Below are 15,802 nucleotides of genomic sequence, written 5' to 3'. Positions count from 1 at the left end.
CCTGAATTTTTATGACATTTGAGTGCACAGAAGTTTTGATCTGGAGGAAAAAGTGATGATATTGACCTCTTTTCAAACACCCATTTAAGTCTCACTTTGATCCACGCAAACAGCTGTGATACCAACATGCGCTAACCTGATCTCCATTAGTCATAGCTACTTGCAAGGATTAAAAATGTCTCTTACCCCATAAACAAGTTCTCCAACCATTCCATTCCATATTTTTGTTTCTGCATCCCTGGCCCCATACTTGCGATCCCCAACAATTGTGAGTTTGTACTTGAACCCACAGTGTTTGGCAATTTCTGCGGCTAAGTCCACACAGTAGCCCTCATAGGCATCATTTCCATCAAGCAATTCAAAGTTTTTTTTCTTCATAACATAGGGGGATTCCTGTACAGAGAAACTTGGCTTTAGCTAATCAAAAAAGGATGCATGTTAGTTATCCTTTGTGTACAGGGTTGGAAGTACATTGAATAAAACAATAAAAAAACCTGTATTTCCCCCCTGAAACATTCAGGATTGTTTATTTATCCATCATCACAATAACATTTCTTCACAGTTGCAGCAAGCCTTACAGGTAGAGAGGAGTTTTCAAAGGTGCATTCATAATTCTCATCAGCATTAATAAACTGCATGTTGACAAGTAAAGAAAGAGTTTTAAAACTTTTTATTTAGTTAGCCTTCTAAAAAAAGAGAGCTGCATTGGATCATTCCTGCTTATTCCATAGTATTTCACACCTCTGTTACCACCAGACCCACAACTGATCATATAAAACTTACAATAAATATAGCTGTTAAAAAAAAAATCTTACCACCATCAAAAGTTGACAAATTGTTGGTTCCTTTAATATATAATCCAGAACAGTTAAGCCTTGAATGAACAACTCCGAACAATGATTAGCTTACTAAGTAAACAACATTGACATTCCTACTATACGACTATATATGCTTTTGCTATTTTAAAGTGATAAGGGGAAATGTCACATTCTTTTGCTTAGTGGATTGAAATTGACTGGGGAGAAAGAGCTTTGCATTTGTTCCTGGCTTAACAACCTCTATCGTGTAACAATTTTAGCACAAAATCAAAGCCCAGAGTCCTGCTACAACAGAATAATGCTTCCTTGAAATTGGTTCCCTTGGAAATGTTAGTTTCATTTTTTTTTAAAAAAAGCTTATCCACCACAAATCCTGCTATTTTAAAGAAATAAAAAATAAAACTAAAGGCATCTTTCAAAATCCTCCAGACGATTCTGCAGCAACAGGCAAATGGCACCCAACACTTTTCTCTTGTTCCTCAACCTTTCACAAATGCATAGGGATAAAGTCAGCTAGGCATGACTTATTCCAATATAGACCAAGAATGAATGATAAGGTTGCAACTTAGGCTATCCATTTCACAAAAAACGTGTTTAATTACCAAAATAGTTGTGACAATAATAGTCTTATTCTCTAATCCCGAGGATTCATTGCAAGATGGACATTCAATTGGATTCACAACCATTCTGTCCACTTCACTCCAGTATCCAATCTGGAAAAAAAAAGTTGCAGGTTGTATTCAGGGCAAACAAATGCATATTTTTGTTTAAGTGTGATTTTTGATAAATTTTATTGACATACCCAATTCCTGCCTAAAGCTGTAATCAAGAACTAATAATACAGGTACCTGCATTTTTTTAAAATTCAGAGGTCCCTTGAACATAAAAGGAATTCCTCATTCCCACATTGATCTATAGTTTAAAGGTAAGTCATAGTTTAAAATGCACTATGATTTAACAGGAATATGCAGCATGCTGGTAGGTACAGCTCAATGCCTGCTTTGTTCTTTTTCCAGCTGGGACAAAACACATCACAGTGCTGGCTTAGTGTTTACATGTGAACTAGCATCCACGGTGTCCCCTACCGCTAAAGAAACAAAATAAGCTGGCTTCTTATTGAGGTCTCTTTGGAGAGAAGGAATCCACAAAAAAGGTGTACATTTAATGCTCCAGTTTGTATCCTCTTGGCTTTGGACAAGGAAGAATAGGAAAAGAACAAAGGGCATATGATTGAGACTTGCGAACCAGCATGCTGCTCATTTGCAGTAAACAAAAATTTTCTATCGTTTACTAAATGACTTCCCGAGCTATGCAAACCAGACCCTGGTTACATTTCAGGATAAAAAATTCAGAAAATTCTACCCTTTCAGAGAGTTCATTATCTTTTTAAAAGTTAAATTTTACTACAAAGTACTCCCTCTTACTTTTAAGTGTAAACATGAAAGAATATAAACTATACTGAAAGACTCTACTTACCTTAAACTATTATCTTTGTTACCTTTTTTTAAATAAAAAAACCCCATTTTTATATTTCTACAGATTGGCATTTAATTGCATTATATCCGTATGTTCAGCATTAAGATACCTCCTTTTTTTATACCACTTAGCAGGAAAGAACAAAAAGCAGTCAGAACCAAAATTACCTTCCGGGGACCGGTACTTTTGAGTTCCATGACATTTATTGTATAGTTAATTCTCTTTCCATTCTGATCAAACTTTATGTTTCCTGATAGCCCTTCCACCTGAACCTATGTGAAATAAGGATGGAAAGGATGGTAAAGTTAAACTGATTTGTCCACAAAATACATTTCATGTCAACTGAATTTTTACTTGTACTGAGGACCGTTCTACAGATAATAGTCATTTTCTGCATTGCTGAGAAGTCCCGCAGAAGTGTTAGATACACAGGTTGATTGGTCTTCCTTTATTTTTATTTTTTTAATGTTGAAGACACTCAGAGATCATTTAATACACAGTAATTCCATAATACCTGCTTCAGTGCCCTTTCTATTTCTACACCATGTGACCAAGGCACTGCTGGGTTTGCAAGACAGTCTCCAGCATTTCCTCTTCTGGTAATCTCAATCCTTTGTTTACGCAAGTTACGGAAAGCTTCAGTCATTACTTTGACAGCATCATAGGTCAGAGCTGATGTGTACTGAAAAGGAGCAAATATATAATTCATTAAGCACAAGTTAAGGAAACTAGCCTTCAGTAGTGATTTGTAACTGATTGCATCCATTAAAAGAGAAGGGAGGAAAGTAAACATCATTTCCACACCCTTTGAGATTACATTTTCCCACAATGCATATAACACTTCAGTGCATATTTCTTATCATTACCCAACACTGGGGGAGCTGCCGAGGGTGAAGAACCTGCAGCCATCCAGATGTTGTCATTGGTCATGCTGTTGAGAGAGAGTGCCATCAACACCTGGAGGTCAACTCATTGGTAATCCCATCCTTTATGCTAATTATGATTCAGTTCTCCAAGTAGCATCACTCATGTAGCCAAAATTACAGCGGTTGCACACAATGGGGTGGTATGATCAGATCTGGGGTAACCCTGAGAACATAAGAAGAGCCTGCTGGATCATGCCAATGGCTCATCTAGTCCACCATTCTGCTTTCACAGTGGACAATCAGATGCCTGTGGGAAGCCTGCAAGAAGGACCCGAGCACAAGACATCCAGCCCATCTTGGACTCTGTGGATTCTGCAGCTGAGACTGTCTTGGGTGACAGATTGGGGAGAGGGAGATATGTGGATAAGTGGATATATGATGTTGAGCCTGGGCAGAGGTGAGCAGGCTGGGGAAAAGCAGCATGATCACCAAGCTCGCCTTGCTCATTGGTGCTTGGCAAATGGGTGGGGATGAGCAAAAGTTGGTCCCTACAGCAAAGCAGAACAGTTGCATGTTCAGACCCAGAGACCTCCCTCCCTAAATAAATTCACACTTGACTCAAATTTTAGTTTGGTTTTTGGCAGAATTTAGGCCACAACTTTATTGATTACAGAAAGTGAGTGGTTGCATAAGCTCTGGTTCGACTAGCTCCCTGCACCCTTGCAGGCAGCGCTGACCCAGGGCACCAGCATAGGTCAGCCAAGGGTGAACACCTGGATAGGCTATGTCCACCACCCAGCTGTCCCCCTGGACTCAGGCACAGGCACATCCCCCTCACAGGGGTTGACCAAACCATTTGTGTCCCTGGATTCCTTTAATGGAATACCCTTCACATAGGGATGGCAAGAGTGTACTCCCATCCCTACCACCTGAACCAGTGCCTATCCGCAACCTTACAAGTTGTGATGATTTGCTACACGGCAGGTGAAACCAAAATGGCAACAGCCAATCAGCCAAGTGGGGACAATTCCTGCCGTGCCCCTGTCCCAACGACAGACGACACATGACGGGATAGCAAGGTCAAGTGCAAAAGCCCTAAAAGTAGGGAGAGCTGGGCAGGTGTTCTGAATGCACACGCCAAAAGAGGGAGCTCTGGGTCATGTAGATGGGTATATATAGGTCCCTCGATCTGTTTGGACTGCACCCCATTGGCCAGATTGAACCCAACATCGAGGGACCTACGAATCGGGTGCTGTGGCTGACCAGGTTTCACCTCCAGGTTTCACCGCAACACGTGCCCTCTTTTAGGGAGGACACGATCTCCCATACCCTATCTGTCATTGCCAGCCCTTAAGGTTGAGAGTTCTCCTTGTGGAGATGAGGTTGACAGTTCAGCACTGAGTCCTAGCTAATCTAACCCCATGAGCAACGACAAGGGGAGCAGCAGCTGTCAGCAGTTCCCTGAGAAAATCACACCGGAAAGTTCCTGGGTCCTAGAGTCAACAGTAGCTAGGCACTATGCAACATGCCTGCAACAAGCTTTATCCACCCTCCAGCTTTGGTATCAAAGGAGAGGACCTGGCAGCCCAGTCCTAGGCATGGTGAACTCTCATCAGCCTCAGCCAGCATCAAGGATGCTGGGAGATGGAGTCCACAACATCTGGAGAGCACCACATTGGCAACCCATGATGTTGAGCTAAGAGGATAGACTCAGCATAATGTAAAATATAATGTAAAACCCAGTGTTCCTAACTATAATCTGTAGAAAGTTAGGAACTGAAAATGATTCTTTAGAATCTTGCAGCGGTTGTTCAACAGCTGGAAGAATGAAAATCTTGTTCACTCAGATAGTTCAATTTTCTGCACCTTGTAAAGATTTAAAGAGTCTGCCATCATTTGGATATTTTTTCTTGTAATAACATAAATCTTTAGCCACACTTACAACATGCCTAATAAGACAATGATTTAGTGAAGCTGGCCTTCCTATAGTTTTTATTATATCAGAATATACAAGTTCACTTTCCCTACTTAAAAGCCCCCAGGAGAGAATTTTCAAGAGTTTTGTAAAGTCTGCATCTAATACTTAGAGAGGAGTTTGTGTTTCAGGGCCAATAACGAGATGCCAACCTTTAGTGCAGTTTAAAGATTAACTGTAAAAAAATAATCTAGTTGTAATACAAACAGTCAACAGTAAATACTACTGGGAACATGTACAGGGCTTTTGCTTCATCAGTCTGCACAAAAAGCCCTAAAAGCTAGTGGCAAGGTTTAATTATGGCACTTGATCTTAAGCTCCTGGTTCAGGCATCATGCCAGCAAATGCCTTTCCCTTGTATAATCTTGTTACTTGTCATTTTCAGCCTACCAGACTCCTCTCACTGCATCAACTTCCGCTAGTATTGGAATCCAGCAGTAGCATGAATGGTGAGCATCTGTTTATCATTTCACCTTAAACAGAAAGGACGTGGGTCAGAAGACTCCTATGGATGAGATGATACATTTCAGGAGTCGCTCCCATGGTGAAAAAAATTCCCCACTTGAGTATCTATCTTGGACACCCCCACAGAGGGGTGAACTATCTACTTTGAGCAACTTCCTTCTCTCTCCAGAAAAGCAAAGCCAGCACTATAACACAATGGGGTGTTTGTGTGCTCAGAAGCATTTACTGCTGCCACCTGCCCTTCTCTCTTGATCACGTATTCATTGATCATGTATGGAGTACAGTATAGATCGAAATTTTCCAAATTTAATCTTTTGCTGGAATGATTTAGCGTTGCTTGCTCGGAGACTAGTCAGTAACTAAATTATGCTAGAGCACACTGCTGAGATAGGCAATTTCTCCTGCTGCTACTGTAATCACTTATATGCGCCCTGAAATAACTGCAGTCTTGAGGCAAATATATAATGGTTTGTGACGCGTACTCCTAGCTACTATTAATTACAAAACAGTAGGGTGGTTCATTTTCTAGGCCTGTGACCTTTATACAAAGTTAAGTATATGGATGTAATATTTTCATCCCTGTATACACTGATTAATGATTCTTGAACAAAGTGTTGGTATTAAAAAGTGTAGCACAAGGCTCTGGATTTATCCTGCGGTTGCTCTTTCCTATCATTTCCTAATTGCCCAAGTAGATCTCGTGGTGTTTTATCCCATTTTCTCAAAACCCTATATGCATCTGCATGGAAATAGGATATTAGCAGAGCTGCAAAAGTAGAAGATGCTCTTGCCCAGTCCCTTGAACTAAGGTTCAACATACTGGTTCGTCTGTGTCTTTTAATAAAATTGAGCTGTTTCTAGCCTCCTTGCCAAGTAGTAGCAGCTCATGTCCTTTCCCCAGGTGCTCTGTGATGCAACAGCAGAAGTGGTCGTAGGTGTGGTGATGCCACGACACCTCCTAAGCTGCTGTCAAAGCTTGCTTTAAATTGTGTTTTTGAAAAGAAGAAGGAGAAAGGTCACACTTTAAATGCATAACCCACTTCTCCCAAATCATTTCATGCACACCATAGCTCAATAGCAGAACATTACAGAATGGATAGGACTCTTACAATTGAACTACATTCTGGCTGGTTACATTCCAGCTATGCAAAAGCCCAAAGTTTCTATATACACACAAACCACATACCCTCACACAATACACCCCCCACCCCCCACCCCCCACCCCCACCCCCTCTCCATCCAGGGAAGCAAGAGACATGTTCACAGTTCACAGACCCATTCCAGCCAGGCAAAAGCAACCAAGGAGAAGGATTGGTGTGGTCTGTAGAAAGTCGCAAGGGCCACATAGAGAGGCCTGGAGGACCACATGCTCAAAACAGACTTATACTGGCATTAGCTTCAACCTAAGTACAGGCATGCATCTAAGAAGGAGCATATAAATTAAAGGCATTGGAAATTACAGCCCCTTCTTGGGGCAGGGAGGGGCAGAGCAATCTCAGCATTGCTTCAGGGGTGTGTGGGGTGGATGCAGGGGGAATGTAACACAACCCAGGGGAGGATATGGAAGAGATTGACTGCCCCCCCTCCCATCGCCACCTCCTCTTCGTCCACAGGTGCCACTGTCTGCACAGTCCTAGACAGGCATGGAAGGGAGGCTATCTTGCCACTGCAGTCATTTCCAGGCTCTGCTGCAAGCAGCAAAGAGGGAAGAGAAATAAGACCATGGGATGGGCCAATGCAGCTTTACACTTAGGGGACATGTGTCTGATCAGGCTGTGTAAGTCCTATGTCTGATCAGGAGACATCCTCCCTGCCCACCTTGTCCTGCTCTCTTAATATACGGTAGTCAGTTTCACAACCCAAAACAAAACAAACCAAACAGCAGTGGGGAGGTTGAGTACAAATTGTTCCAGAAGATAAAATAATTAATTAAGGAGTTTAAGATCATGCAAAATGTTGCCAGATGAGAAGACAGACAATCCTCCCACATATCTCCAAGAATTTGATTCCCTGAAATATGCAGCTTCCAAACTTTATTAGCCCTTCCTCATTGCAGAACCAATCCCTTCCTCATTTTCAAACATCCTCCTCCTTTCCATATTTCTATCTTTTTCTTTCTGGCCAGGTCCAAGCTCAAATCCCACTTCTTTCATTCCTAAACTCATACAGATAGCAAATTAAATATTTGGAAGAAAGTTTTCAAATGCATCAGGACACTGCAGGTGTGTTGTTGTAACCTGAGAAGTGGCATCCAAAAAAACCATTACACTGACGTTGATGTCGTACCTAAGTAACATTTGGTCACGATTGCAAAACGGAGGGCAGCACAACCTTTCCAAAGATGTAAAAGTCAAAGACGGGGCAAGGAGGGCCAAACAGATCTGATGCCACTTCCATCAATAAGCATAATAATATTATAGTACTGCTAGTACTGCTATCGTACTGCTAGGACCCAGGTGGCGCTGTGGGTTAAACCACTGAGCCTAGGGCTTGCTGATCAGAAGGTCGGCGGTTCAAATCCCTGTGATGGGGTGAGCTCCCGTTGCTTGGTCCCAGCTCCTGCCAACCTAGCAGTTCGAAAGCACGTCAAAGTGCAAGCAGATAAATAGGTACCGCTACAGCGGGAAGGTAAACGGCGTTTCCGTGTGCTGCTCTGGTTCGCCAGAAGTGGCTTTGTCATGCTGGCCACATGACCTGGAAGCTATACGCCAGCTCCCTCGGCCAATAATGCGAGATGAGCGCACAACCCCAGAGTCGGTCACGACTGGACCTAATGGTCAGGGATCCCTTTACCTTTACTGCTAGTTTACATGTCATGTCCAGTGGAAGAAAAAGGCAATAATTAGGGAAGGGAGGCATAAAAGTAGTCTGAAAAATCCTGGAGAAAAGAGTCAGAAGTAGTGGCCTTATTAAAAGTGTGAATGAGCCTCAACTGCATTGCTAAGAGGCAAGAAGTAGCAATACTGGTAAAAAAGCATCAATGGAAGGAAAGAAGAGAAAGGATATGATGTCACAATCATCCTCCCACCCTCTAACTTTTTCCTTAAAGCATTTTACAGGCAATTCTTTTAAATTTATTTTGCTTGTCTTGGAGGAAGCTGAACCATCCCTGCTCCCCTTTCTGCCTATGACATGTTCTTTTTATTGAATAGGGTTCTAAATCACACATGCTGACAAAATAAATGCTACCTTACATCCTACCTTAAATAAATGCTGCCTTCAGGTAACCTTAAGACTGCAGTAGAGCAAAAAACAAAACAAAAAACAGAAGCAACCATGCACTATAACAAAATTGCTTTTAAATTAATGTAAACTGCTTGGAACATCTGCTTCCCACCATGATTACTGTTAAGCTGTGTTAAAAATGCCTCCACTGAAACAGAAATCTATTGACAAGCAGAAAGCTAAAGTTCTCCATTTTAACAGCTCGCCTTATTTCAAAGGAGATGACATTCTGGCAACTGGCTTTTCAGTCACATTATCCAGGAAAAAATGTGCTTTACTTGCGCTGCCTTATCTCTTATATTCACAGACAGAAAAATCTGTGGTTGACTCAGAAGGATATCGTGGATCACTGTACAACAAAGGTGGCAGACCCACCTCTGTGTGAGAGGGAATTCTACAACTTATACCATTCTATAATTAATCTATAATTATCTGTGGCCTCCTTGTGTGGGTAGAATTTTTAAATCCCGCCTTTCAAAAATAGCGTTGTCTTTAAGATTTTTTGTTTTCTTTATGCCAGTTTTAAAGAATGAGTCTGTTTATATACTGCAACTTGCTTTGAATTATGTTGCGAAGAAAAGCAACCAATATATATAATAAAATAACAACAGCAGCTATGGGGCTGCCACAGAAAATGCCATTTCCTGGCTCCCTCCCCCAGCCCCACACACTCTGAGGGTGGAAGAATTACCAAGAGGGCAACCTCTGCTGAGAGAGTCTGTAGGGAAGGACTTGCTCTTTCAGACTTTTGGGGCTTTAGTAATCTAAGGGAGCCCAAACTGTGCTGTAGTAGTAAAGCGATGTGCCATCTTATGGTGACCTGCACCACCATTGCTTCATTCTGTGCAGGACACTTTCCAATCTCTCTGCATAAGCACAGCAGAAGATTGTGCAAACTGGGACCTGTGAGATGGCAGATTGAAAATCAATTGAACCTTCTCTCTCTCTCTCTCTTTTATCTACAACAATAGAAATAAATTACTACAGCACAAGGAACAGAGTCTGCAGGACTTTCATTCCTTAGGTCCAGCGCCGAGGGCCTTCTGGTGGTTCCCTCGTTGCGAGAAGCCAAGTTGCAGGGAACCAGGCAGAGGGCCTTCTCGGTAGTGGCGCCCGTCCTGTGGAATGCCCTCCCATCAGATGTCAAAGAGAAAAACAACTACCAGATATTTAGAAGACATCTGAAGGCAGCCCTGTTTAGGTAGGCTTTTAATGTTTAAAAGATTATTTTATTTCATTTTTTTGTTGGAAGCCGCCCAGAGTCCCCAGCCAGATGGGCAGGGTATAAATAATAAATTATTATTATTATTATTATTATTATTATTATTATTATTATTATTATTATTATGTCACCAGTGTTTTAAGAAATCAAAGTGGGAGGGTCGAATCCTGAAAAAATATGTTAGAGACAAACTCTGGAGACTGTTCTAAATAAATAAATAATACTCCCTTTAAAATGCATTTTTGGGGTGTGTGAATTGGGTTGGAAATGTCTCTTTCCATTTAGTACTATATCTCACACCCTTGTGTTGGAATATGACATACTGATTTATGTCAGTCATATTCTATTGCTTATCATGCTCACAACAGAAAGTGGCCTTCTGTGTTTCCTTGTGGAAATGTACTGAAAGGGAACTGGAGGCAACTTGAGGACAAGTAATGATTGCTATCAAAACGGCGAGTCTGAACTGCAAAAATATTTCTGGAGCTGTACTTTGGTACTGGGGTGAGACTGTCATATTCCTGCTTCTCTGTACACACTATATCTTTAAAGCACATTTCTCCCCTCAAAGAATTCTGGGAACCATAGTGTGTTATGGGTTGCTGATAACTGTAACTCTGTGAGGCGTAAACTGAAGTGCCCAGAATTCTTTTGGCGACGAAAGGTTTACAGAGCTTTAGTGACTTGGGATATCAAAGTGGAGCAAGTCCTGCTCTGAGTAGCCTTGCTGTTCGAGGTGAGGCAGATAACCACCTGTCAACCTGGTTATGGAACAGACTTCCTAAGACTTCTTGTCTGATTTGATCTTTGTGGTCTTTTCAGCTTCAGGGGAATACCTTTGTGGCCACCAAAGCTTATAAAATAACTCCTGCAGTCTGGGCACCTCAGGTTTTAAACATCTTTTTCAACTTTGGGGTATGATGTGTTTGGGGTTTGGGTTTTTAAAAACTGTATTAATGCCATTTGTGATGTTGGAGTTTTATATTTAATTTTGTAGTGCAATGGCTTTTTAAATTAATTTATTTGTGGTAAGCTGCTCAGAGATCTCTGTGCTTTGGAGCAGCATAGAAATGTCATAAATAAATAAGCAGTCTCCATGGCTGGCATTTCATAAATATGCTCTGCACTCCTTTTCATCTGAGTTCTGTGTTGAAGTTGCCCCAGTTTACATAAACGGAATTAAATATGCACATTGAAAATATTTTTCTATTTTTGTAGGAAAACGAACCTACTTCCCAGAACCAAATTTGATTCAATACTTTTGAATGTTCTGCCAAAGGTAGGAGGAGAAGAGAAAAAAAAGAAGGTTATGGAAACTGCTTCTGGAAAGACAATGCCTAATTATGTCAGCGGGGATGAGTGGGGAAGAAAAAGAGCCATACAGAATGCCAAACCTTTCATCCTCTTGTCACCAACAGCTTTCAGAATCTACAGCTCTTCCAACAACTCTAAACAAATAATGTTTAGAGGCTCCTCCTCTTGTGGAAGGCTCTTCCATACAACAGAGGTTGCCAAGGTTGGAGGGGTGGGAAGGCAGGACTTGCCTGGTGGGGCAGAGCTACAGCAATAGCCTTCCACAACTGGTGTCACTGCCGCTTACTAGAAGCAGGAGGGAAAAGGCAATTGGGAAGTGCAACAGCTATGTACCTGCCTTTAAGCTACCAGCATAAACCATGCAGGACACTGGCAATGGAATTCAATAAACGAATATTCTATTGAACACGTGCGGAATATGAAAATTTAAAAGCAGCACCAGGCGAGAAGCGCCAGAACTAATATCTGTCCACCACAGCTCATACCGTCTTTCTCTTTTTCCTTTCCGTCTTTAATTACTAAATCTTTCTTGCAGTGTTGAGGTTCTTTTTTTAAGTCACAGATATGGTATCTTAGTGCATACCTTCCCTTGGGCCATTACGCCTTCTCAGTCTGAAACATGTCTATAAAATTAAATTCTATCAAATTCTGATTCAGTCAAGACTGGGGGTGAAGTAATTCCGTTAAAGGATTCCGGGGGCGAGGCTTGGTCCTGAGCCTGGAGTTGCCTGGGCCGTAAGGCACGCCCCTTCGGTGGCCACAGGAGGAGCTCTAGTAGATCTACGTCGCGGGGCTCCTTTCTGGTGGTTAACTTCTCACAGACTTCAACACACGGGTTGGAGTCGGATATAGTCTGTTAGGTTCCAACGCCTAAGCCAATTCCGCTCAACATGCATAATTAATAAAGTTGTGGCCTTAACCACCCAATTAAATCTTAATCACTGTGTCATGAGTCTTTATTACATGGGAAGGAGGGCTATTGCCACACAAAGCCACTTCCGCGCCTGCGACGGAGGTGGGGTTGTGGGCTGCCCGACTGTACCATCGCGTAGGGGCTGCAAGCTCAGCCCCTACGCAATGGTAGGTTCCCGCCTGCGTCACCCCCCGACCAGCCAATGAGGTCGGTCGGGGCGGGGCCACCAACTTTAAGCACTCTGCAGGCGGGAAAAGCTCCCTCTTTTGTCCCTCTTCGCCGGAGCGAACAATTCACCCGCCCGCCCACCCCTTAAAAAGAGGTAAGGGGACGCTGCTGTGGACGTCAGTTGGTCGCCCTGGTTGGCCAGGGGGCTGGGTAGGATTTTTCCCATACTGGGCTAGCCATGATGGGTTTTTCGCCTACCTCGTAGCATGTCGTCACAACTTAGGTTAGGCGGTTAGGCGTTGGAAATTTGCATAACAATTAGATGGAGGAGGGGCAGGCTACGTCATCAGCTGCCCAAATTTGGAGAAGTAATTCCGTTAAAGGATTCCGGGGGCGAGGCTTGGTCCTGAGCCTGGAGTTGCCTGGGCCGTAAGGCACGCCCCTTCGGTGGCCACAGGAGGAGCTCTAGTAGATCTACGTCGCGGGGCTCCTTTCTGGTGGTTAACTTCTCACAGACTTCAACACACGGGTTGGAGTCGGATATAGTCTGTTAGGTTCCAACGCCTAAGCCAATTCCGCTCAACATGCATAATTAATAAAGTTGTGGCCTTAACCACCCAATTAAATCTTAATCACTGTGTCATGAGTCTTTATTACATGGGAAGGAGGGCTATTGCCACACAAGGCAGGACTTGCCTGGTGGGGCAGAGCTACAGCAATAGCCTTCCACAACTGGTGTCACTGCCGCTTACTAGAAGCAGGAGGGAAAAGGCAATTGGGAAGTGCAACAGCTATGTACCTGCCTTTAAGCTACCAGCATAAACCATGCAGGACACTGGCAATGGAATTCAATAAACGAATATTCTATTGAACACGTGCGGAATATGAAAATTTAAAAGCAGCACCAGGCGAGAAGCGCCAGAACTAATATCTGTCCACCACAGCTCATACCGTCTTTCTCTTTTTCCTTTCCGTCTTTAATTACTAAATCTTTCTTGCAGTGTTGAGGTTCTTTTTTTAAGTCACAGATATGGTATCTTAGTGCATACCTTCCCTTGGGCCATTACGCCTTCTCAGTCTGAAACATGTCTATAAAATTAAATTCTATCAAATTCTGATTCAGTCAAGACTGGGGGTGTCTTCCGCATCACAGAAAGTAATGGACTTGCTTTAGGACATTAGCAAGGAAGACTATTTTCATCAGTGACTTCTGTTATGAAGGAGTTATTGCTTTTATTTAATATGAATTCTCGGCACTGTAGTTTATTTCTCACAGAAATGCGAGACAACTACGGCTATCCTTTGACTCTGCCACATGGGATAGTTCTTCATGCAACTGATGAAGTTGGCAGTAGTCTGTGAGAGCTAATGCCTCATCAAAAGCATTAGTCTTGAATCTTCCACAGGTTTATCTTCCCCCCCCTAGAATATATTCAGAAAGCTGTTCTTCTATATTCAGAAAGCTGTTCTTCTAGAATTCATTATTAGGGTTACAACTATGACAATGAACACATCTTTCCCACAGTGTACCCTAGTCCAAGTGTATTAGCAAAAATGTACCTTGATTGTACTAGTATGGGCTCCTGGATATTCTTTTTCTTCCAATGTTGACCACCGCTGTATAAATTTCGACACCAGGGGATCATCATAGTCCACTATCTGAAAACCTGATACGTTGGCTCCTCCAAACTGTATTTTTGACAAGTCTCCATCTGTAAATCCCTAGGCGTTGAACACAGTGGTCAGTTGGCCAGTTATTCAACTTTTATGTCTTATTTTAGTAAGAAAAACATTAACATTAAAAGGTTCAAATATACATTTGACTCATAAAACCTTCTCTCACCTAAGTGACTGCAGACTTCCTTGGATATCTGCCTTGTCATTTCCCTTTAAGAGCTCAGGAAAATAGAGACTATGTCATTCAGGGAATGCATTGGTCTTCAGGCATAGCTGCCAAGTCTCCCGCTGAAAAATGCGGGATCAGCAGTGGCGCGGCACCGGAAGTTGCTTCTATGCATGTCTGGACATGCATAGAAGCAACTTCCGGTGCCAGCGCCGCCCGATTTCCGGTGCCCAGACATGGGTAGCGCGGCACCAGAAGTCGCTTCTACGGACATGCCACGCTACCCATGTCTGGGCACCGGAAATTGGGCGGCGACGGCACCCAAAATGGAGCCTCCCTGGTAGGTAGGAAATCCCAGTGATTTATGGGATTTTTTTCAATCCGAGCTGCCAGCGGGAAACAGTTTAAAATACGGGGGTTTCCCACAAAAATCGGGAGACTCGGCACCTATGTCTTCAGGAGTAGATTTTTGTGAGGAAGAACTGCTACGAGAAGGAAACACATATTCAGAAGGCCCTTTGCATCCTATTTTTTGACTGTGTCAGAAGTAACAGTAACCTTATTGACCCCTTTACAATTTAACAGTAAGCCATAAATAAGAACAAGAAGCTCTCAGGCTCATGGTACCTTCTCTGACATGACCACTCAGTGCACAAATGTCATGGGAGATGCCAGCAGCACATGTCATGTCAGAAATAGGACCAGCTGGCATATTCCTGATATCCATGTGGAATAAACACATGGAAAATAATGACTACCTGGGGCTACAGTAAATGGGTCAGAAGAGGAATATGAGAAGAGATGGGTGAATAAGAGGGTGGGCAAGGCAGAGTGGGAAAACTGGCTTGTTAGATAGGGGGACTATCATTTCACGCGATTCCAATATGATCCATGGATACATCCTCTACTCCAAATTCTTGAACAGCTCTATAAGATGTTTTCTAGACAACAATCTAGTCTGTCAATATATATTAAAAATTATTTAAAAAAATTAAAAAACCATATAAAATTACCCAAACAAACAAACAAACAAACCCCACTTTGATATCTGGGAGCTAAGTTGCGGTTATTAGTATTAAATTAACTTACCAAATTTGCAATGATGTAGTGGTATCCATTTACATGCTTGCCAATTGTAATAACCTGTGAGAGAAATATATAACTTATCTGATTAGGGAAATGGCACATATACTAGAAGAAATACTACATAAAATAATGTGTGATTAATCATGAATTACACTGGAAAATATATGGTTCTAGGCTGAAGGCTTTGTAGGGGGGCATTTTGGGGGTGGGAAAACCCAACAAGATCTCAAATGGAGCAGGACGTATTGCAAATTCCATTCAACCTGCAACCTTGGCGTTATCAGCACCACACTCTAACCAACTGAGTTTTGAAATCTCTTCTGTGTCCTGTGTTAGAGAAGCATTCTTGTATTATTCACAGACTCAAAAAGAGGATGAGCCAACTGCTAGCCTTCCCTAGGGGGGAAAAACCAGCTACTGTTATGGAAGAA

At 42.4% G+C, this 15,802-nt stretch overlaps 1 protein-coding gene across 1 annotated transcript in view; it reads right to left on the bottom strand.

Annotated features, from left to right (window-relative positions):
- The window catches only part of GRIA2 (glutamate ionotropic receptor AMPA type subunit 2), an 86,480-nt gene that overhangs the window by 20,747 nt on the left and 49,931 nt on the right, over window positions 1–15,802 (bottom strand). Inside the window, exons 5-10 of the mRNA XM_060279132.1 lie at window positions 15,375–15,428; window positions 14,003–14,164; window positions 2,809–2,976; window positions 2,462–2,566; window positions 1,421–1,531; window positions 187–393 (exon numbers count right to left, since the gene is read on the bottom strand). Of these exons, the coding sequence (XP_060135115.1) occupies window positions 187–393; window positions 1,421–1,531; window positions 2,462–2,566; window positions 2,809–2,976; window positions 14,003–14,164; window positions 15,375–15,428 (807 nt within the window). The remainder of the gene's footprint in view (window positions 1–186; window positions 394–1,420; window positions 1,532–2,461; window positions 2,567–2,808; window positions 2,977–14,002; window positions 14,165–15,374; window positions 15,429–15,802) is intronic.

The sequence above is a fragment of the Zootoca vivipara genome, chromosome 9 (genome assembly GCF_963506605.1).
Source record: "Zootoca vivipara chromosome 9, rZooViv1.1, whole genome shotgun sequence".
Taxonomy (NCBI): domain Eukaryota; kingdom Metazoa; phylum Chordata; class Lepidosauria; order Squamata; family Lacertidae; genus Zootoca; species Zootoca vivipara.
The sequence above is the reverse complement of the archived record's forward strand: the minus strand, read 5'-3'. Positions and strand labels throughout refer to the sequence as shown.